This window comes from Colossoma macropomum, unplaced genomic scaffold (assembly GCF_904425465.1).
Source record: "Colossoma macropomum unplaced genomic scaffold, Colossoma_macropomum, whole genome shotgun sequence".
NCBI lineage: Eukaryota > Metazoa > Chordata > Actinopteri > Characiformes > Serrasalmidae > Colossoma > Colossoma macropomum.
The window spans coordinates 25,561,752-25,585,730 of record NW_023494807.1 but is presented as its reverse complement, the minus strand read 5'-3'; the positions used below and the strand labels follow the sequence as shown (position 1 = coordinate 25,585,730).

Here is a 23,979-nt window from a genome sequence, read left to right as displayed (position 1 = left end):
TTTCTAATAAAATGGCCAAATACAAAGTGTACGGTAGGTGTTTCTAATAAAGTGGCCAGTGAGTGGAAGTACAAGGTAGGTGTTTCTAACAAAGTGGCCAGTGAGTGGAAGTACAAAGTGGGTATTTCTAATAGTGGCCAATAATTAAGTGCAAGGTAGGTGTTTCTAATAAAGCGGCCAACAAAGTGGTTGTCTCTAATAAAGGGGCCAGTGAGAGAAAGTACAGGGTTTGTGTTTCTAATAAAGTGGCCAGCTGTATACTGCACAATCGTGCATGGTGATGAAGCAACATTTTGACCTGTGCAAGCTTATAAAAGCAGAAAAACACTTTAAACTGTGGCACACAATCATAAAGTGCACAGCAGCTAATGACAAAACACTTTAATGTGGCTAATAAATTAGCGAGTGACAGAGAGCTTTCACTGCCTTTGATATCTCTCAGTTCTCTCGTGTCTTACACGAGAAGCCGTTTGCTGCTTATTTCCCCCTCCACATTTGTTTAAGAAGTGCTCATCTATTTGCCTAAAGGAGCCACACAGCAGAAATAAGGAGATGATTACTCTTCATGCATATTTATAGGTAAATAAGTGTTTCCACTCATGGTGTTTGCATATCGCTAAACCATTGTGGAGAGGGATCTTCATCCTGCGGCTTCTGATTAAACTCATTTTCATAACCTTGCTCATTGCTTCATGCTGCACATCGTCACACAATAAGCATGAAGAAGAAAAGTGGAAAGGCTTTTACAGAGAAACAGTCAGACAATCTGCTTAGATATTCATTACTGTGGTTTTATGGTGCTGCTGTGCATTTATGGCATTTGTCAGATGCTCTGACCCAGAGCGGCTTACGATGTTTATCATGTTACAGTGACAGGCATTAGGGAGTCTAAGGGAGAGCATGAGGACTCTTATTGGTATGGTGTGGCGTGCCTGTCTGGGCAGGGAACTGAACCCAGTCTGAGGGCTGCAGTGTTATCCTCTACACTATAATAACCACTGTATTTAATTGTTTTTACAGCATATTTCCTCTAATTTAGTAATGACCAATGTCCACCCCTCTAACACGATGCTACCAAGTTGAAAGAGTAAAGGCTAGCATGAGCTTCCTCCAATGCTACGTTCACATTACCAAGTTGAAAAGTGGATTAAATCTCATTTTTGCCTTAATGTGAAACAAACCTGATTATTCCAGAGCTGTGTGGACACACAAATCTGATGTTTTCAAATCTGACCTGAGCCACTTTCACCCGGGGTCCTAGACTGGATATGTATCTGATTTGTAGTCATGTGACCTTAATGAGAACGTTCAGATCAGAATTCACGTGTTTTTTCCACTGCATGTGCACCATCATTCAGCAACTTTGCAGCAGCATCTAACCTGCAGTTAGAGCAGGTAAACGGTGCAAAAGCAAAGCAACTGACCTTTTTTCACCTCCATCTTGCTCTAATAATGAACAGCTGAAAGTGCTTCAGAGTAAATTATCTTCGTGATGAAGGCTCGTTCTGCTGGTTAGTTTGTTGTTCACGACACGCTTGCTTCTTTCATATGACGTTATTGATTAGGATGTGTGCGTGCGAGTTGTTTCATGACACAGGTTCACTCACATTAGTGACAGATTTGAGACGCTCATCTACACGAATGTGAACCATCAAATTACAAAGATGGGACTTGAGCACAAAACAGAAGTGAGCAAAATAGAAATGTCAATCAGAAATGTGCAAGGTAGGTGTTTCTTCTAAAGTGGCCAGTGAGTGAAAGTACACAGTGTTTATAATAAAGTGGCCAGTGAGTGGATGTGCAAGGTAGGTGTTTCTAAGTGGCCAGCGAGCAGGAATACAAAGTAACTGTTTCTAATGAAGCAGCAGGTGAGTGGACGTACAGGGTAAGTGTTTCTAATAAAGTGGCCAGTGAGTGGATGTGCAAGGTAGATGTTTCTCATAAAGTGGCCACTGAGTGGACATAGTGTTTCTCATAACGTGGCCACTGAGTGGACGTACAGGGTAGGTGTTTCTAATAAAGTGGCCAGTGAGTGGATGTGCAAGGTAGGTGTTTCTAATAAAGTGGCCAGTGAGCAGAAATACAAAGTAACTGTTTCTAATGAAGTGGCAGGTGAGTGGACGTACAGGGTAAGTGTTTCTAATAAAGTGGCCAGTGAGTGGATGTACAAGGTAGGTGTTTCTCATAAAGTGGCCAGTGAGTGGACATACAGTGTTTCTCATAATGGAGGCCACTGAGTGCACGTACACAGTAAGTGTTTCTAATAAAGTGGCCAGTGAGTGGATGTGCAAGGTAGGTGTTTCTAATAAAGTGGCCAGTGAGCAGGAATACAAAGTAACTGTTTCTAATGAAGTGGCAGGTGAGTGGACGTACAGGGTAGATGTTTCTGATAAAGTTGAGTGTTGAGTAATGAGGGGAGAGGGAAGACCATCCTACCCACCCAGACACAGACAGAGCGAGGCCAGTGATGCCCTGTGGGTCAAACTCACGGTCTTCCGATGATCGTGTGAACTCTCAGACAGACTACATTGAGAGTATGAGCACGTGTTGTGTGTGATGTGTTCACACTGTTTTTATGTGCGCTGTTTATTTTTTATTCATCAGTCTGCACTGTGAGTGTGTCTCTCTGGGCTTGAGCAGATCATACAGGGTGTGTTTACATTTGTATGCATAGTGTTTAATCTCAACCCTGGAAGAAGAAGAAAAAATAAACAAGGGATCTGTTTTGCTCGTTTGTTTGTTTGTTTGTGTGTAACTGGTAAGAGAAAGTCTGTCGCTTAACCTCTCTCTACATCCATCAGCTCTGTCACTGCTCTCTCTCTATCTTTCCCTATATCTCTCTCTGTCACTCTTTTCTTTTTCTCTCACATTTTTTCTACTCCTCTTTCTTTTCTCTCTTCCTCCACTCTTCTTCTTCTCTCTCTCTATCTTTTTTCTTTCCCTAGCTCTCTTGCTGTCCTTCTTTCTCATCTTTCTCTCTACTTCCTTCTCTCTCTCTGTCTCTCACTCCTTTCCCTTGCACTCTCTTACTCTCTTTCTCTCTCATTTTTCTTTGTTGCCATTTCTCTCTTCCTCATTCTCTCTCTCTTTATCCCGCTCTTTCTCTCACTCTCCTTTTCTCAATTTCCCTTGTTCTATCTCTCTCTCTCTCTCTCTCGTCTATTTCTGTTCCTATTTCTCTCTCCCTTTCTCGCACTCTCCTTTTCTCTCTCTTCCTCACCTCACTTTCTCTTTCCTGCCTTCTCGCTCTCTAATCTCTTTTTTCTCTTTCCTTCTCTCATACTTTTTCTGTCTCTCTCTCTCTCTCTCTCTTTTCTTTCCCTAGTTCTCTCTTGCTCTCCTTCTCTCTAATCTCTTTCTCTCCCTCCTTCTCTTCCTTCCTCACCTTACTCGCTCTCTACCTCCTTCTCTCTTCTCCATCTTTTCTTCCCCCACCTCTTCCTTGATCTTTTTTTCTCTCTCATCTCTTTTTATCCCACTCTTTCTCACTCTCTCTCCCCTTACCTCACTCTCTCTAATATCTCTCGCCCTCTCTTTCTATCCTCAGCTCTCTCTCTCTCCTTCTCTCTCATCTTTTTCTCACCCTCCTCCTTTCTTTCTCACTTCACTCTCTCTCTTTCCATTTCTCTCCCTCCTTCTCTCTCCTTTCTTCCTTAGCTCTCTTTCTCTGTCTCTTTATCACACACCTTCTCTCAATCTACTTCTCTCTCTCTCTCTCTCTCCCCTTATTTCACTTTCTCTTTCATATCTGTCTCCCTTCCTCTCCCTCTCTCTCTCACACACACACACCTTTTTTCTCTTTCTCTTTCTCTTTCTCTGTCCATCTTTATCCCACTCTCCCTCTCTCCTCCCTCATCAGTACAGTAGAGAGGCTTTTCTTGTCATAAGACTTGGAAGGCAAATGAAAGTTGCCACTGATGTGGCGTTCTGGACCAAAATAGTATTAGCTCACACTGGACTCCTCCTCTGGGATTTCTTCTACATCTCTCTCTCTCTTTAATCATGCAGGTCTCATGGAGGTGCAGATCTCTCAATGAAAAACGATGCTTTTGCTCATCATTTTACAACAGCAAAATGAATTAAGTACTCAGGTACTTACAAATTCTTTGTTCAACTCTCTGAAAAACATTGTCCAGTTTAATTTGCAGTGGATCGAGTTCTGGTGGAAATGTGCAAGTTTGACGTGTTGATCTGCAAACTTTGTAAAAGTTTCAAAACATACCATTCACTCCCCAGTCCAGACAGTCCATACATGGGAAATAAGCTGCAAAAACAGCTGGGTTTTGAATTCATCATGGTTGTGATGTCACTACCATAATCACACTTACATATGACCACCCATTCAGCAGACAGCAGTTCAGCTGCCCATTCATGAGTGATGTTACTGCAGACAGACTGTAGCAGAGTTATTGCAGCGTGAGATTAAACACTGTACTGTTCTTACTGATGTCAGGAAATGAAGTTACTGCAGTCTTGGGCGTGAAGTCTTTACTGAGTCCTTAGTTACACTAGTTAGTTTCAAATTATCCATTTACTGAATTTGGTTGCACCGCAAAACGGTATTCATATCTAGTAACAACTAACTAATGTGTACACCGCTTTAACATGATGACAACATGTTCAGAACCAATCAGTAAACCCGCTACCATGGAAACGCAGTGGCAGTTGACTTCTCTATGAAAAAAATATCCAGCATGGAAGAGAACGATGTGTACAGGTTAAACTGAATAAAACTGATTATCTACAGTCACTGTCTGTTTATTCTTTAATATTTCCCTGAGAAAAACAAACATCCAGTTTTTTAAAGGACGGTTTCTGGATAACCGACACAACAGCAGCCTCAGTTTAGCCGTTTGTGCAGCTGCTGAGTCTCACTGAGCTGGAGCTGTGGGTGATCAGCTTTATACTTGGAGTTTAAAACAGGGCGATGATTAGAGTGTCACAGCAAATAGCGTTTACAGTTTTTAGCTTAGTTAACCAAAAGTCATGTTTTTGGTCTTTTTGTGCTTTCTGTTTGGTCCCTGATGGTTTGCCCAAAACTTATGCCTGCTCAGGAGGAGGTGTAAATATTTAGAACACTAGTGTGAGGTGCAACTCGTTTGGATTTAGTAAAGCACAGCTGAGGCAACCGGCCACTGATGATTACAACTGGAACTTAACAGTTTGATCATTTACATAAATTAGTCTTCAGACACAGCAACAAAAATATATTTAACTCTAAGGGATAAAGAGATGATGGAAAATGATTATATAAAATATGTTGTGAGTGATCTGGCTACATAAAATAATGCAATAATGTTATAAGAAGATACCAGGATAAGAGAAATGTAGAATAGGGGCCATTTATTGCACACTGAAGAGCCTGCTGGAATGACAAACACACATACCCACATACACACATACACACACACACACACACACACACACACACACAGTTCTCCTACCTTCTCGTAGTAGCGGAGCTCATAATCCAGTATGATGCCATTGGGCTGCTCAGGCTGTGGCCATGACAATGTGATGCTCCTCATAGTGGAGCTGACCTGATGCATTATAGGTACCATAGATGGAGCTGAGAGAGAGAGAGAGAGAGAGAGAGAGAGAGAGAGAGAGAGAGAGATTACTATAATGATCAACTCTATAACTACTGTAATTCTTACTGTATGTGTAACTGGAAATGGTTACTGAGCTTTGGTAACATTGGAACATTGTACAACACTGAAAATTAAAGATAGAGAGTGTGAGAGAGATAAAGAGAGAGAGATAGAGAGAGAGAGACAGGGGAAGATAAGGATGAGAAGTGAGAGAATTAAAAATTTTTAAGAGAGAATGATAGAGAGTGTGAGAAAGAGAGAATGAGAGAGAGGGAAGAGATATGTATGGCAAAAAGACAGAAAAAGCAAAGGAGAATGATGGAGAGAGAACTAACGAGAGACTGAAAGAGAAAGATAAGCATGACGGAGAGAGAGAAGAGAAGGGAGAGAGATAGAGAGAGAGAAGAAGGGAGAGAAAGAGAGCGACACAATGAAGGAAAATGAGAGATAACTAAAGAGAGAGAAACAATTAAAGAGAGGAGAGAGAGCGAGAAATCAAAAAGAGACATAAGTGTGATGGACAGACAGAAACAGCAAAAAAAGAATGATGGGGACACAGAAAGAGGGAATGAGAGAAAGAAAGAGAAACAAGGAGAAAAAGAGAGAAAGGTCTTATAATAATTAGATTCAATTAAAATCATTGATCTGACCAGGCTAGAGAGAGTCCTTGTGACATAACAGTCAGTACTATGTGCCACTTTGTTTTTCCGACTGACATATATCGCTATTTTCTCCTGCCCAAGGATGAAGTTGATCAGTCGGCACTTAGACTTCTCTCTCATGACGTACTTAGAATCAAGGATAAAAGTCTGGACTGTAAAAATCACATTAAGAGACACAAAACATTCTTCAAAACCTTAAACAGAGAACAGAGCCAAAAACCGTGCATAAAATCGTGAAATACAGTTTCTCTTTGAGGACAAAAGGGACACTGTGGTAAAATCTCAGGATTTAAAACAGAAGAAGAGAGAGAGACCGAGAGAGAGAGTGAGAGAGAGAGGCAGACAGAAAATCATCCCAAACAGTGCTCACTCCTGCTGCGCCTGCTCAGCTGCTGAATTGATCTGACTTCTTCAGAAGGAAAACACACACAGAAAGTGAGCGATTAGTCTGAGAAGGTCTGAGGTGGTTTAATTTTTATTTCCTATATAAAACAGAGCTCTTTAGAACAGAGCTTCATTTCCCTCTGCTAGTTTTCCGCTCTACAGCAGTGCTGCTCTGTCCCCTCTGTCTTTAAACACACACACACATCAGTTCCACCACTCTCCCTCTCTGTGGGTGGCAGTGTGTTCTGTCTGCTTTATTTGCTGTAGTGAAATAAAGTGTTGACAGATGATGCACCATACTGAGACTCATCACACACACACATGCACGCACGCACGCACCCTTCATTATCGCAAATAATATTGCCTGTCTTAAAGGGCCAGCGTCACAGAAAACAATTTTACTTACCTTTGTGAAATAAAATAATTGATTTATTTTGTAAACAGTTGAAATTTCAGACTGTACTGTTCACCTCCATCCATATGGTTCATATATGAAAATTAGGCTGCATAATCAACCCATTTTTAATTAACTGTTTTTGTGATGTCATGAAAACTAACTAACATACATCTGCCAATTCAGCCTACAGCACTTACTTAATTACTTACTTTTTGTCATATTATAAAGGTAACATTCCATCTCTTCTCTGTGCTAATCCCCAAAGGGCCACATTTGATTTTGAGCTAATCCTGGTTCAGATTGAGTATTGTTTGGGATTTGTCTCGCTCCCAATGCTACCAGATAGTTGATATTCTTTTACCACAAAAGCTGAAAAAGGCTGTGTCAAAATATCAAAGCAAACATCCACCTCAATGAGTTAAGTCATCAAAGGTAAGACAAACAGTCCATAAACATTTCTCATGCCAACTGTGGCAGTAAGCTTTAGCCTAGGATGATTTGTTTCAGGCTTTTAAGCATGTTGGGTTGTTTTTCCTAGTCGTTGCACATCTCCGCTGTCCGATTTGAACCCACAGCTCTATCTACATACTATACATACTATATAGCCCATGTGTCAAACACAAGGCCCGCCACCCAATCCTATCCGGCCCGCAAAAGTGTTTTCATTTTCTATCAATATTAGCCCGTTTCACAATGCACTGCACTACAGTCCCCAACATGCACTGCCACGTAACGTGCTCCGACTCTCCTACCCCCACAATGGGTCTGTGGGACAGCAGTTACACCTCAGTTCTACACAGCTCTACACAATTCCACACCAGTTATATCACCAAACACTAACTGCATTTCAGCTGCAGTTCAACTAATATAAACACTGAGCCCAAATATTAATGAACTTGCAGCAAAGAAAGGATGCCAGGTGTCTAGTTCAAGCAAATAGATCGGTTTAAAAGACTGAGCGCCTGGGGACATTTAAACTTTGAATATTTCCATGTAATATTTCAAGGTCTCTGCGATGGACTGGCGACCTGTCCAGGGTGTATCCTGCCTTCCGCCCAATGACAGCTGGGATAGGCTCCAGCACCCCACCGCGACCCAGAAGGATAAGCGGTTTAGATGATGGATGGATGGATTTCAAGGTCTACTACAAGACCTAAACATTGAGCCGGACCTTCTTTTTCTCGCTCTTTAGTTATCTCTGCATGGGATGTTAATATGTAATACATCTTTAACATGTATATCTAGCACAATTAAAGCACTATAAATAAACCTCATTCACATCTAATCTTTGTGATTGATTGGCTTTATTATGAGTCAATATGAATGTAAAAAATCACCTGTCAAAAACAAACCATGCTAAAGAAATGTGTGAAATAAGTGAACGTGTGTGAAGCTCTAAAGCAGTACTCCTGCTTTACTTTGACATGCAGTAACTGTGTGTGCAGCCAGACTCCATCATGTTTTAGATGACCACACATTCTTCTGTTCAGTGCTGGTAAAATGGAGAGTTGTGGTCTTCTCTCTGTTCTTACAGGAGGGGCTTTAACTATAGAGAGAGGGGCTTATCAGAGTGAGTGAGACGAGCTGCAGCACTGAAACCATCGCCTAACTGATTGAGCCAAGCAGCAGCTTCAATTATCACAAGTTCTCACTGTAAAAACTCATCCTGAACATTCTGTCTCAACTTTATACAATGCTCTCTCGCTCATTTTCATTCTCTCTCTCTCTCTCTCCCTTTCCTTCTCCCCATCTTTCATCTTCCTTCTCAATCTTTTGTTTTCTCTCATGTTTCTCTCAGCTTTTTCTCTTAATCTCTTTCTCTCATTCGTTATTTTTTTTCATTGTCTTTCTAATCCTTGTTCTTACTTTCTCCTACTCTTTCTGCCTGTCTTTCTTTCTCTCTCTTTAAGCTGTTTTTCATTGTCCTTAAATACTCTCTCTCTCTCTCTCTCTCTCATTCTCCCTCTCTTTAAATTCTCTTTTCCGTTCTCCGTCTTTCTCTCTCCCTTTCTCTGAATTGTCTTCCTTGTTGTCTCTCTCTCTTTCTCATTCTCTCTTTAAATTCTCTTTCATTCTCTTCGTCTTTAAATTTTTACTATTGCCCATTCTCTCTCTTTAAATTCTCTCTAAATTCTCTCTATCATTCTCTTTAAATTATCTCTATTTCATTCTCTTTAAGCTCTCTCTCTCTCTCTCTCTCTCTCTCTCTCTCTCCGGTGTTTTATGACAACAGATCTATTGTGTTCTGTCCACACTGAACACTCAATTAATCAGTAATGACCTGCTATCAGACTCTTACTTTAATTCTGAGATATTACTTTAATGGGAAGTATTCTGTTACCAGAACACACACACACACACACACACACACACACACACACACACAGCCCAATAATGAACACACTCTCAGTAAGTTATCACAGTTGGTGCTTCATTCTCTTCTCTCCTCCTCTCAACTAACTCTATACTTTCTTTTCAGTTTTCTTCTCTCTCTCTCTCTTTCTCCCCCCTCCCCCCCCCTTTTCTCTCTCTCCCTCCACTTTCTTTTTAAATTGCTTTTCCTGCATTTTTCTCTCACAGTGCAGGCAGAACACTCACACACACACACACACACAAACACACACACACACACTCACACACACACACACACGTTATTTCGTTATTTCTTACATTGTGCAGTGAAGATGGTCGGCCTCACTTCAAGGCATCCTGCTCATTTCTGTGATCAATTTTTAATTCTCTTATCTAAAGCACAAGAAACTCCAACTTCTTCAACTTTTGACAAACACACACACACACACACACACACACACACACACACACACACACACACACACACTCTCTTTCTACAACTATCAACACCACAAACATGCGCACATACTGCGGCCCCAAAAAGTACACTATATGGACAAAAGTATTGGGACACACTTCTCAATCACTGAATTCAGGTGTTTTATTTAGTCCCATTGCCAAATCAAGCACCTAGCCATGCAGTCTGCCTTTACAAACATCTGTGAAAGAATGGGCCGTTCTAAAGAGCTCACTGAATTTGAGCATGGTTCTGTAATAGGATGCCACCGTTGCAACAAGTCAGTTTATGAAACTATGTTTAGGAACCACAGCAACTCAGCCATAAAGTGTCAGACCACGTAAAGTTACAGAGCGGGTCGCCGGGCACTGAGGAGCATAGTGTATAAAAGTCACCAACACTTTGCTGACTGGCATTAACATCAGCACAAAAACTGTGCGGGGAGCTTCGTGGCATGGGTTTCCATGGCCGAGCATGGATGGAGTGGTGTGAAACATGCCACCACTGGAAATATTATAGCAGTGGAAACGTGCTCTGTGGAGTGACAAATCATGCTTCTCTATCTGGCAGTCTGATGGACAAGTCTGGGTTTGGTGAATGCTAGGAGAATTTAAGCTGCCTGACTGCACTGTGCCAACTGTAAAGTTTGGAGGGATAATGATATGGGTTGTTTTTCAGGAGTTGGCCTAGAACCCTTCGTTCCAGTGAAGGGAAATCTTAATGCTTCAACAGACCAAGACATTCTGTACATTTATATGCTTCCAACTTTGTGGGAATAGTTTGGGGAAAACCTTTTTCTGTTCCAGCATGACTGAGCCCCAGTGCACAAAGCAAGGTCCATAAAGGCCTGGCTGGGTGAGTTTGGTGTGTAAGAACTTGACTGGCCCGCACAGAGCCCTGAGCTCAACCCCATCAAACACCTTTGGGATGAACTAGAACAGAGATTGTGAGCCAGGCCCTCTCGTCCAACATCAATGTCTGACCTCACAAATGTTTTCAGGATGAACGGACAAAAACTCCCACAGACTCTCCAAAATCTTGTAGAAAAGCTTCCCAGAAGAGTGGAAGCTGTTATAGCTGCAAAGAGGGACCAACTCCATATTAATGCCTATGGAGTTAGATTGGGACATCATAAAATGTCCCAAATATGTCCATATAATGTACTTGGACATTTTAACCATTTAATCATTGGTGAACTTCAATATTCTGCAGGTTTCTTCACACAATGTTTCAGAGAAAACACTTTTAACACAACATCAAAGTGATGTGTGACTCTTTGTGTGGAGAAATCCTGAAGAAGAACTCCAGCCAGGCCGCACTACAAGGGGGAAACATCAAAGTCCTGGGCTATTCCTCTCACAGTGGTGTTAGTGACTTTGTGTTCATCATGAACTCAGAAATGTACAAAGGCATTCTGGATGCAAACCTGCCGGAGAAAATTACAGTACTGGAACAGTCTTGGGATGTTTTCTTTCAAAGTAGGTTATTCTTGCTTGTGATATCCATGCACAAAGTATGAATAACGTTCCACTGTCCAATAAATGGGCCGAGGCATCCTGCCAGCACTCTACTTTTTTGATATAAACTGGGCGGTCCTAATCTTGGGTGCCGCTTATGTCCCCTCACTATTCACAAGCCTGGTGTGGCTTATTCCGCCAATGTGGCTTTAATAAACCCCTACAGTGTCTTTCTCTGTTTGAGCTGAAGAAACATAGCAAGAGAAAGCTAACAACTAAGGGAAAGCTAATCCAGCAAGTGTAACTGAGCTTTCAAGCTAGCTCATCTGTCTGTTGTCCATTTGTTAATTAGTCTGTTCTTCCATTGATTGGTTCATTAAACTCAGTAAAGTAAATGAGAGCACAACCTTATTTAAGACGTTGTCAAATTAGTTAGCTTCTTCCATTACAGCTAAGCCTCATCACCTGTCTATATAGCTTTTGTATAAATTAAGGGCCTGGGGCCGGATTCACAAAAGTGTCGTAGGAAAGAAATTCTTAAATGTGTGTCTTAAGAAAAAAGTTACGAGAAATTGTTATTCTTCAAATAACTTCTTAAGAAGTAGCTTATTTTGTTTCTTTACTATTTTCTCAAGAGTAATTCTAAAAACAAGTGGTATTCTTAAAAATATTATGTTCTTAAATGTGTTCTTAACCTTACGACAGCCTCACACTTGTCTTAGGATGTAAGAGTTGACAAGGTGAGCGTTTAATTTATCACGGACGCTGCCTCTGCTCCTCCTGCCCATCCTCGTCCGTCACCCCACAATTATCAGATTTTCCAATGAGGTTTTTTTCTGTTGGCTATTTCTTCCACCACCACTAGTTTCTGTTTGCTAAATTTTAGGTTGGTTTGATGTTTTTCCTCTATTTCACTTTAGTGGATTAAACTGAATAACGGAAATAAAAGTTGATACAAATTAAAAATGTACAATTTTTATTGTACAATGTACAATAAAATATCATCATGTTGATCATATCATTTTAGCATCTTTCAAATATGGTGTGTTTTACACTGTGTTTGCAGGGACTTTAAACTCAGTGCCACTTGGTTTGACATTTTGTTTCCTAACACAGTGAACTGTGCGTTTTTAAGGATGACACAAATGTCCAAATACTTCTTAGTGTCACTGTAGACACAGACTCTTCTGCTCTCCTTCTACTTAGGTGGACAGGCTCTGTGTGTGTGTGTGTGTGTGTGTGTGTGAATGATCTCATTAAAGTTGTGTGTGAGGTTCCTTTGCAGGCAGTAGTCAACAGGGACCCTCCACACACACACACACACACACACACACACACACACACACACACACACACACACGCACACAAACACACACACAAACACACACATACACACGGCCGTGTCAGCAGGGATTCTATGCTCTGACAGAGATTTGTTGCTGTTCTCTCTTCTCTCCTCCACTCACATCCCTCCGTTCACTCTGCTCCGCTCCCTCGTTCAGCTCCTGACTCTTAGCCCAGTACCGGAACACCATTCATCACCGTCATACACACGCACAAACACACACATGCACTCAATGCTCAAGCCTACCCACTCTCTCCATCTTTCTTTCTTTCTTTCTTTCTTTCTTTTACTGACTTATCTTTCTTCTTTCTTTCTTTTCCTGAATTATTTTTTCTTCTTTTTCTTTCTTCTCTCCTTCTTTCTTATTTTCTTCCTTGCTTCCTTTCTTCCTGTCTTACTTTTCCTGATTTATCTTTTTCTTTCTTTCTTTCTTCATCTTTCTTTTCTCCTTCTTTCTTTTTCTCCTTCTTTCTTTCATTTTCTCCTTCTTTCTTTCTTTTTTTTCTTTCCTTCCTTTCCCTGTCTTAGAGAGAGAGAGAGAGAGAGAGAGAGAGAGAGAGAGAGAGAGAGAGAGAGAGAGAGAGAGAGAGAGAGAGATTCAGTACTGAAAGCACATTCTTTTTTTATATTGGAACGTTTTTGCTTGTAAATTCTCCATGTAACATTAGAACAAAAGCAAATACAGTCAAATGTAAAAGATTACAGTAAAAGGTAACAAGAATTACTTACGTTTAAAATCAGCAGATATCTTATGAGCTAATCTGAAGAACATAGTTTGGATCTACATTTCTCCCTGACATACTGAAGATATAATCAAGTACCGATTATATAATTAAGTTGGTTAGCAACCGTAATTAACACTGGGCTGCCACAAGGACAGGTTTGGAAATAGTAAAACAAATACATTGACATATATTTAACATCACTACTTACTGTCCTAATATTATTTGTATTTATTATAATAACCTTAGTGTCAGATTAAATAGATGCTTACTGCTCAGATAAAGACAATTTAATGTAATGTCTCAGGTGTCTGTGTAGTCAGTGTAGCGTACCACAGCACTCCCAGTCCCAATCAACCAAGGTTAAAAAAAGTGGTCTGAAGCTAGCCCATCCCCTTTAACAAACTAAAAGGAGGACGCTGTGTGTGTGTTGTGGGAGAGTCATGCTGTTGGTGCCATCAAGGGCTGTCTGAGTTCAACAGAGTGTGACTTTTGTTTCTTTTTAGTTAACTGGTAGCTGGGTAATGCTAGGCTAGCTGGCTTCAGGTGCTATATTGCTAGTAGTTTCACTCATTAAGCAATGTCAGCTTGAATAGCTAATGTTAGCTGGCTAATTAGGTCAGCAAGGTGACTGCCCTGCACCGCCCATCTATCGTCGCTGTCCTAAGGAAAACCTATGTCTCCTTTTTTGTCGATTTTTAGTGTTCTGCATCATTTAAACACGGTGGCTGTGCTTTACTTCGTGTGAAAATTTCATGTTGAATGGACCAACAGCAATGCTCTAAAATTACTTGGAATAAAATATCAGACACAGTCTTCACTCTCTCAAGGCTTTTTCGGCAGTATAGCAAGCATCGGGAAATGTCCCATAGCATTGGACTTACATTGAAAGTAAAGACCGTTTTGCCCTGTCCTGTAAACTTACCATTTTGGAGATTTTTTTTTGGACAGTGACGATATATATCATGCTTCTTTTATGACAATTTAAAGCGAAGCACGAAAACACTTCCACTGCTGTGGATTAAACACTAGGGTGAGGCTGTTGAAGTGTATTACTGGAGCACTGAGGTAAGCTATAATGAAATCTGTGTTCACTTGGAGTAGAAGTCTGAATATCAGCACTTGTGGCCAGCATTACATCTGCTTTAGTTTAAACATACACATTAGCGTATGTGGTACAGACCTCAGAGGAATAGAGTAAGTGAGAGAGAGACTGATAGCATTATTGTTATCCTGACACTAATAGCTGATAGTCTAGTAATAGAACAAGCCCATTAGACAGCTACCATAAAGAGAAACCCTGCCCAACTACCACTCCCACAATGCACCTCTTCCATCTCATTAATGCCCTTCTGACACAGTCTTCACTCTCTCAAGGCTATTTCGGCTCTGGGCAAAGCGTAGCTGTTGCTTCACACAATCTCCATTCATCCTCTCTCTTTTCAGATCATACTCACTGTCCATTGTCAAGCACTACATGCTTTTCTATACTCCAGGTTCCTATTCATGGTCATCGAACACGTTGGTTAATTATTATGGATAACTCCCCTCTAAGTGTAATTAGAGATCAGCTGAATGGGGGGAGATATATAATCGTGTGGATGGTGAATAGTGGTTACATATAATGATGTAGGTGAATGAGGTTATTGATCTTTTCTTGAATGAAGGCCAACCTGAAAGGCACTCTTTCCATTCTATGATGAAGATACACTGCAAGGCATTGTCCTCTTCCATTGTAGTTGACGAACAGAGGCTAAAATGATGTGTTCAAGCTTCTCTCTCTCTTTCTCTGCTATCCATAATGATCAGAAAGGTGGGGATAAGTCATTAGAGCAACATGAGGAGGTAATTGGTCATGTGATCACAGGTCTAATGGGGCAACGATGGCTGTCTTAGTGGAATTAGTTTGATTAGCATCCAGATCATTAGTGACTAACCACAGCTTTATTAGCCACTCAGACCACAGGTCCACCTTGTTGGTGTATATAGATGTATCTTGTCTGTTGATACACAGTTTGTGCTAGCCATTGTGTAGCTCTTCATCTATGGTCAGTTTCCCGCAGATCCTGAGAGAACTGCAAGCGAGATAGCAAGAACTGCAATGCGAGATAGCAAGGTCTCTATGGAGCGGCCATGGCTCTCTTAGAATTAGTCAAGTTTGATCAGATCATCAGTGGTTAATCATGGCCAAATAGAGATGGCTTGGTTTGCACTGGACATACCAATTCAAATGTCTTGATGTGTTTCTAACGAGGGATCATTTTGCATAAGAAAATATCCTGGTCACCTCTACCTTGTTTTGATTGTATACACAGATCGCAGCCCATCGGACGTCTATGGTCAGAACTTCACAAAACGGATAATCATATGCAAAGGTTTGGATACCAACAGGCAAATGACACGTTTCGCTGATTTTCGACTTCATATACTAGGCATATATAGTACGGTCATATCCAAAAGTTTGGGTGCCCCCCTGGTCCTGGTGAACTGACATGTTTTATCGATTTTCTGTGAAAATAAGTTAACACATTCTCTACAGGGAACATGTTCCTAACACACCTGATTCAGCTCTCCAGCTAATCATCGAGTCTGGGCCAGGAGTACAAAAGGTGCAGAGTATGGGGTCCCTAGCAGTGGCTCTGGTTCACCAGACAGAGTGGTGAAGCAGGGTATGAAGAAGCATTCAGAGCTACAGTAAGCCCTGCAGTAACCTGCAGACGTTGCATCACGAGACTGGCTGCAACATTTATGAAGTCTATCAAATATCAAATGGAACTCCTGTAAAGAACAAGCTCCTGCAAGAATTCACTATATGTAACCTCAGCCTCTGGACACACTCTTAAAAACAAACGTTCTTGGTTTGGATGTGTGGTTCTAGGAAAAACTTCTAATTGATCTTTTGTAAAATGACAACTGACAACCTTCTCAGCCAGCCACAATCGTCTTTATGCGTGACTTTCATCTTAAAGCAAAGAAAAACTCTGATAAAACAAATTCACAGTGAGAACGACACCGGCAGTAAATTAGCCTGAATTATTAGGGTAAGAGATGGTAAATGTATAATTCAAACACATGCAAATCTGGTCATCTGGAGGATGGTGCTGTTTTATTTAGGTGGTGACCATTCTCAGCACTGCAGTGACACTGTGGTGGTGGCATGTTAGTGTGTGTTGCGCTGGTACGAGTGGATCAGACACAGTGTCCACTCACTGTCCACTCTATTAGACACTCCCACCTTGTTGGCCCACCTTGTAATTGTAAAGTCAGAAACAGTAGCCCATCTGTTGCTGCACAGCTTGTGTTGGTCATCCTCTAGTCCTTCATCAGTTATCACAGGATGCTGCCCACAGGACGCTGTTGGCTGGATATTTTTAGTTGGTGGACTATTCTCAGTCCAGCAGTGTTTAAAAACTCCAGCAGCACTGCTGTGTCTGATCCACTTGTACCAGCACAACACACACTAACACATTACCACCATGTCAGTGTCACTGGAGTGCTGAGAATGATCCACCACCCAAATAATACTTGCTCTGTGAGGGTCCTGTGAGGGTCCGGATCACTGAAGAACAGGGTAAAAGGGGGCTAACAAAGTATGCAGAGAAACAGATGGACTACAGTCTGTAATAGTAAAACTACAAAGTGCACCTATAAAAAAAAAATGGACACTAAGTGTAGATACAAGTAGGTGTTCCCAATAAAGTGCTCGGTGAGGTTGCCAGTCTTCTGAAGTCAATTAAGTGTGCAAAAGTGTTAGCTTGCATGTGGCAATGGTCTTATTTCTGCTCCAGAGTGTCCAACGACGTTCACATGAAAAATGTCCATATGGAAAAATGTATCAGCTTTGAAAAAGGATGCTACAGTAGCGATTTCCCAGAATGCCACTCATTTTCTCATAAAGAAAACTAGCTCAGACCTGGAGCTAATGACGACATGACCTCAGAAGTCCACTGAAAGGCTCTTTAGGGAGTCAAAAGTGGTTCTTCAATGGTATCGCTCCAAAGTAAGCATGGCCCAAAATAAATAAATAATTCAATACTAAAAAAGCCTAACAATAAGCAGAACCAATACACGGGTAGCAGACAGCTACAGTTAATCAGCTCATCTCAGTGGCTAATTCCTGTGAGAATGCAGGTGTAGATGCTCTGAACTGACCTCGAGAGATTCGCTCAGCTAAACTCTCCTAATATCCTAATAGACAGCTAATGTTTCCTTAACCCCCAAGGGTTACAGCGAGCGAGATAGCGAGTGAATTAAACCATTATGTCCTCCACGGCTAAGCAAAACGGCCGCATAAGAGCCAAAGAAAGCAGGGAAATAGATGGGCTTTAAATGGTCTGATCGGGTGTCTCAAAAGGGGAGGCAGTAAATCCGAAAGGAAGAAGAGTGCACTCCATCTTGGGCTGTCTAGGAGGGGACGGACTGCGAATGAACTCTTAAATCAGCCCTATCGATCAGTTACACACACATACAGAACAGCTCACCATCTTCGCTAATGACCAGGCAGTCCAGCGGGTCAAACCCTTTTCTCCCTCTCTCTCTTTCCCTCTCTCTCTCTCTCTCTCTCTCTACTTCATATGTAACTCTCTCTCTGTTGCTTTCTCTATGAGCAAAAGGACAGTCATTTATCACACCTCTCTCTCTGCTAGGGTGATGTTCTATGGGTTCGGGCCTAAAAGTCTGTAGCCGGTTGGTTGTTTGGTCGGTTGGTCGGTTCTATTGGTTCCGGGCCTGAAAGTCTCTAGTCAGTCGGTCGGTCAGTTGGTTCTACTGGTTCCGGGCCTAAAAGTCTGTTGTCGGTTGGTCGGTCAGTTGGTTCTACTGGTTCCAGGCCTGAAAGTCTGTAGTCGGTTGGTCGGTTCTATTGGTTCCAGGCCTGAAAGTCTGTAGTCGGTTGGTCGGTTCTATTGGTTCCGGGCCTGAAAGTCTGTAGTCAGTCAGGCAGTCAGTTGGTTTTATTGGTTCCGGGCCTGAAAGTCTGTAGTCGGTCGGTCGGTCACTCAATCAGTCAATTAATCAATCAGTCACAGCACAGAAATTTACATTTTAGAAGTTACTTTAATTGCCAGTGATAATGAAAGCACATGCTGAAGGTCGGCGCCGTACATAATCATAGTTGCGATGTTATGCCATAACTCATGACCTCAAGTGCTTTATTGCTTTAATACAACAGTTCTGCAAAATGAATTAATAGGCAAAGCAAAGTAGCCTTAATTATTATATATAATATACTTTAATACTGCTAATTTCATCTGCCACAAAAAGAAGTGCAAAGTTGATTTCATGTTCATTAAAAATTTGACTTTCTCTCATAGATTGCAAATGAAACCAAAGTCCAAAAATGAACAGGCCTATTTTTTTATCACTCCTGAAAGACAAACATGTCATTGATATGTGTCATTGATGTGAAGCACCAGCATGTAGCACCCCAAACGTCCTAACTAACTTCTCACATGTCCAGAATTCTCAATAGACTAATTTCAGCTAACATACGGTTGTTTTCATTTTGGTTACTAGAGTGCCAGTAGCTCCCCCTTGAGGACAATGTCGTTAAATGTGAGTGAGTGAGAGAGTGAGTGATTGAGTGAGTGAGTAAGAAAGTGAGTGAGTGAGTTACAAGCCTGGTCCATGAGGAGTTTTGCATCTAAAAATATGATCATAAATACAACACAGTCCCAGAGCTTTACTATTCCTGTCAAGCTGCACGACTGTGCATTAATGCAGCTGATTTAATGTTATCCTTACACTGACGGGTTTAATACATCCATTTTCATGAAAGTGTCACTGCTGAAGATGTTTGATGTGTCTGTGATCTAAAACAAGCAGCATATTTAAAACATCATCAAGAGATCATAATAAATTAGTTGAAGAGAGTGAATGACAGATCAGCTCTTTTTCTTTCTTGCTAAAGAAGCTTTTCAACACGACTATCTGCAGAGGGAATGTAAGAAAGAACAAAAGAATGAAAAACAAAGACAGAAAGAAAGAGAGAGAAATAATTAAGGTAACTTAACCCTTACATGTCTGGAGTTTTACATTTAAGTATATAACTACATAATTAATGACACAGTTAGATAATGATAGGGACTAGGTTCTTATGGGGCTCTCTGCAAAAAAAATGGCCCTCAATAGTAGTGACCCTCTCTCCCTCAACTACTTGTTGCATGGACAAAGCCCCAAAATGCAGCTGATCGATTCAGGCAGCTTATAAGCGGTATGAGATGAAGTGCGGTAGACACTCTAGCGTCTGTGTTAAGCTAAGGATAACTCTAAAAGACTGGCTGTGTCTTCATGTCCACTGTGGGAGGTGATTAAGATTCTGCTGTGTTTTCATTGGAATGTGAGTAAAACATCCCTCACTTGGCTACTCAGCTAAATGGAATAACATCAGTGTGGTTTGCACTGTTTGTACATTGCGTTACCTACAACCGATGTAACGGTTATGACATAACTCAAACCTGAGGAGCAATTTCAACCATGATTTTCAGTGATTATCTAAATGATAATGTGATTTGCTGTTTACCACACACTTCACCCACTAGCATCTAATGTAAATCTGAATTTCTACTATTAAGAAATGAAATGATAAATAATGAACATATCATGATGCATGTTGTGAAGGATGGTAAAACGGTTACTTTGGATGAGATGCATTATGAAGTGGGAGATCGATAGACGTCAGATTTGCCTGTGTAGCACGCTAAGGAAGGTTAACAGAACACTCCCAACAATATCACTGAATTACTTGATTGATATCAACAGTGCTAGTACAGCTTTATGGTGCATTCATGGAATTTCACACGCTTCTCTGCTTAAACAGTCCATTTTATCAATATGTGAACACTGACCAGATTGGTCACAGTCTTGTTAGAAGGACATGACAGATGACATACATCTCCCATCTCCCAATTTAAATAAAATTGAAATATTCTGCACAGCTTTCCTCTCTTTTAAGTGAAATCAAGGTAGCTCTTAAAGGTATGGGGTCTGCAGCTGGAAGGCTCATTCTGTCTGTGTCTGTGTAGTGCTTATGGAAGCTAACTTGAGATACGCTGTTCAGAAATTGGAGCTTTCTGTGAGTGATGGGTGCACAATTGCCTCAGTATCTATCCTGATGAGGGCCCAATAAACCTTTTAAGGGGGCCCCAGTTTGATTGACTCCTGTGCCCCCCCCTCGCCAGTAGCTATACCACTGTATAATGAGGTACATTTACATTCTATGTACATTTTGACAAGCTACATTTCTTCTGTTTATTTTGAGATCAAGCAGTAATCATACATGCGCAGTACTAACTACAAATTTCAAATCACAATAAAATATCTCCTCTTCTAATTGCAAAGAAAAATGTGTTATCAACTGAAAGTTTAGAAGCCGTCCTTTCAACAGAATTTATCCACTTATGAGTGAGTTATTATATTGAATTATCACTAGTGATAACTGACCTCTAAGGAAGGTTACCAGAATACTCCCAACAATAGCACTGAATTGCTTTATGAATATGAATGGTGCTAGTACACCTTTATGGCGCATTCATAGAGTTTCATGTCTGCTTAAACAGTGCAATTTAAATATGAGAACACTGACCAGATTGGTAACAGTCTTGTTAGAAGGACAAGACTGAGACGACATCATCCACTGCTACCATTTAAAAATTTAAGCTAATAGACACAAATGGCTGTTAAAAAAGGAAATGAACCACATTGTCATTAAATAATCTGCACAGCTTTCCTCTCTTTTAAGTGAAATGGAGGTAGCTCTTAGAAGTATGGGGTCTGCAGCTGGAAGGCTCATTCGGCACAGCCGGGCGCTCTGCTGATTATAACTTACGGTCTAATGCCTGAGCAGGAACGGCAATATTAACATTAGCATTTGTTCATTAGAGACATGGCCTTATGGAGAGTGACTTGCGGAGTCAGAGCAGATTAAGCCTACAGCTCACAGCATAGGATCAAGGCCAATTCATAAGACATTTAACATATCGCTTGAGTTCAGCGTTTGTAATGTGGAGCCGTGCTGCGCTCAGAAGGGAGTGATGCAGTGCTGAAAAAAGCACAGAATGTTTAGAAAAGCTGCAGGCTGGACGTGAAAGGCCTCTATATGATGTTGTGTAGAAGAGCATACGCTGTGTTTCTCTCCACCATACACAGCAAAGGTCACTGCTACCTTACAGCTATATCATCTGTTAACATGCAGAGACACACACACACGTGTATATGTAGACACTAGAGCTTAAAACTGCTCATGTGGGTTCAGACGTCATTTCCCAAATACAGTCATATGCAAAAGTTTGGCTGCCCCTGGTCAAATGACATGTTTTGTTGGTTTTCTAAGTGTAAATAAGTGAACACATCCTCTACAGAGAACAACTACTGTCCAGTTGCTGAATTTAACATATTGGGAAAAAATATATAAAATGTGGTCTGTGCTATACGTTATGGCAAAAGGAAACGGACAAAAAAAGAAAATCTGGAGATCAAACAAAGACCGATGGAACAATGGACTGTCCTTTTATAGCATTTGGCAGCTGCTTTTATCCAAAGCGACTTACAACATGATCATTTTACACAGGTAGACGAAAGTAGTGTTAGAAGTTTTGCCCAAGGACTCTTATTGATATAGTGTAGGGTCTTTGCGTATGCAGGGGATTGAACCCCAGTGTGGAAGGCAGAGGTGTTACCCACTACACTATACCAACTGACCTACTATACAGACCTCAGCATCACTGAATGTGTTTGATTACTTGGATCATGAGAAGCAGAAAATGCAACCAACTTCAAAGACTGAACTTTGTAGGTGTGGATTAATATCCCTGCAGATTTCTTTGGAAAACTACACAAGACTCCTGAAAAGAATGGAAGCTGTAATAAAGGCAGAGAGTGGACACACTAAATACTGACAGATATGATATCATATTTAATTGTTGAGGCTTCTGTGTAATTTTCTGCTTTTTTCTGATGCTGAAAAATGAATAACTTGCACTTAATGGACATTTTGACAGGAATAAATGAAATAAAGCTGGTACACAGTGCTGTACCTCCTTACACACGCACACAAGCAGACACACTGCCACACAATGAAAGCCTCAGCTTGTAAATGCCACATACTGTGGGTGTGTGTTGGGTGGGGGTGGTGTGTGTGGGGGGTTGAGCTACTGAAGCCATCAGGTAGCAGCAGCAGCCTGAGGCTCATCACAGCCCTCTCTGATCACTGCCTGACCTAAGCCACTAAAAATAACTCCACATTTACCCCCAACACCGCCTCTCACACTCATCACTCTCACATATGCATTTCCTCCCCGGCAAAAAACGGCACGTATTTACAACCAGTGCTACGTGCTTGTGGATCCAGAGCTCTTTTTCATGTTTTCATAGTAATTTTATTTAAAGGAACACTATGTTCTTCAACCTAATTTCCATTTTCCCCACCTGTAGAACACAATTACCACAGATAATAATTTTAATGTGTTTTCATCTTAATCATATGTAAGTTTTGGGGATTTAGAGCCCTCTCTGGTGAAAATGTGTAATTGCATGTAGCATCTGGAAGAACATTTTGTACCGTGGGCAGTCCTTCAGACCCCTTGCCCGAGCCGACTGTGAGTGATCTGAAAGAAAATTCAATGAGAAACTTGAATTATCTGCTCCTATCATCATATCTTCATCAGTATAAGTGTTTTGCATTCGGACCTACAAGCCAGACCCTCTTTTCGAGCCTGTGCTTGTGACGTTAATGCTGCATTCATGTTTGCATTGAGAAAAATGTCATTTCGTACCTCAAAGCGGCACACACCCAACAGCGATATGAAGACATGCAAGCGATGACATGGTGACCCTGTTATTGGCAAAAATGGATTATTATCCAAGCAGCCTTAGCAGTGTAAACGGTTTATTTAAGGTGGAAAAAGCCAGGAAGATGGTCTGTGTGTTTTTGTTTTGTTTTGTATAATATTGGGTTCGTCTAGAATTCATTAACAAGACGTTTGGCATCCATGGCTTCCAAAAAATATCAACATCCGGTTTATTATATCCCTGCGGTTGGCGGCAAAATTGGGAAAACTGAACTCTTGAGTGTTCCACTTACCGCCGTGGTCTACAGAATGTTGCCGCTGGCAGTGAAAGCATTTTTTGTCGCAGCATCATTGAAACAAAAGAATATCCATATTTACACATACTTATGACATGGTCTGAAAAACTCCCAAGAAATTCTACCCGACACTGAATTATAAATTATTTCGGGCTTTACAGTCGACTTGAAGCAATGTACGCACATCATGTTGTAGTCTGTTTATTTTCTCCTGACTCAGTAATGCTACATCTTTCCATTTGAACACTTAAAATAAGGTAACACTTTATTTGTAGTGGTCCTTTGTAGATGATTAATAAACTCTTCACAGATTATCAGTAACACAGCAACAACATATCAGTGAAGTAGCAGTAGTGAAGCACCTGAATACATTGAAGTAAATATCTTGTAGATGTTCTGTTGATACATGACTTTTATTAAGTAGATGTATTGTTAATGTGTTATTTCCATTACATAAAACCTAACCTTACCAACCTTACCCACAGCCTAACCCTCACCCTGTCCACATTATTGTCCATGGTAATTGTGGTG

At 41.0% G+C, this 23,979-nt stretch overlaps 1 protein-coding gene across 1 annotated transcript in view; it reads right to left on the bottom strand.

Annotated features, from left to right (window-relative positions):
• Positions 1–23,979, bottom strand: part of LOC118796783 (ephrin type-B receptor 1) — a 388,416-nt gene that overhangs the window by 117,740 nt on the left and 246,697 nt on the right. Inside the window, exon 7 of the mRNA XM_036555886.1 lies at positions 5,445–5,569. Coding sequence (XP_036411779.1) covers positions 5,445–5,569 — 125 coding nt within the window. The remainder of the gene's footprint in view (positions 1–5,444; positions 5,570–23,979) is intronic.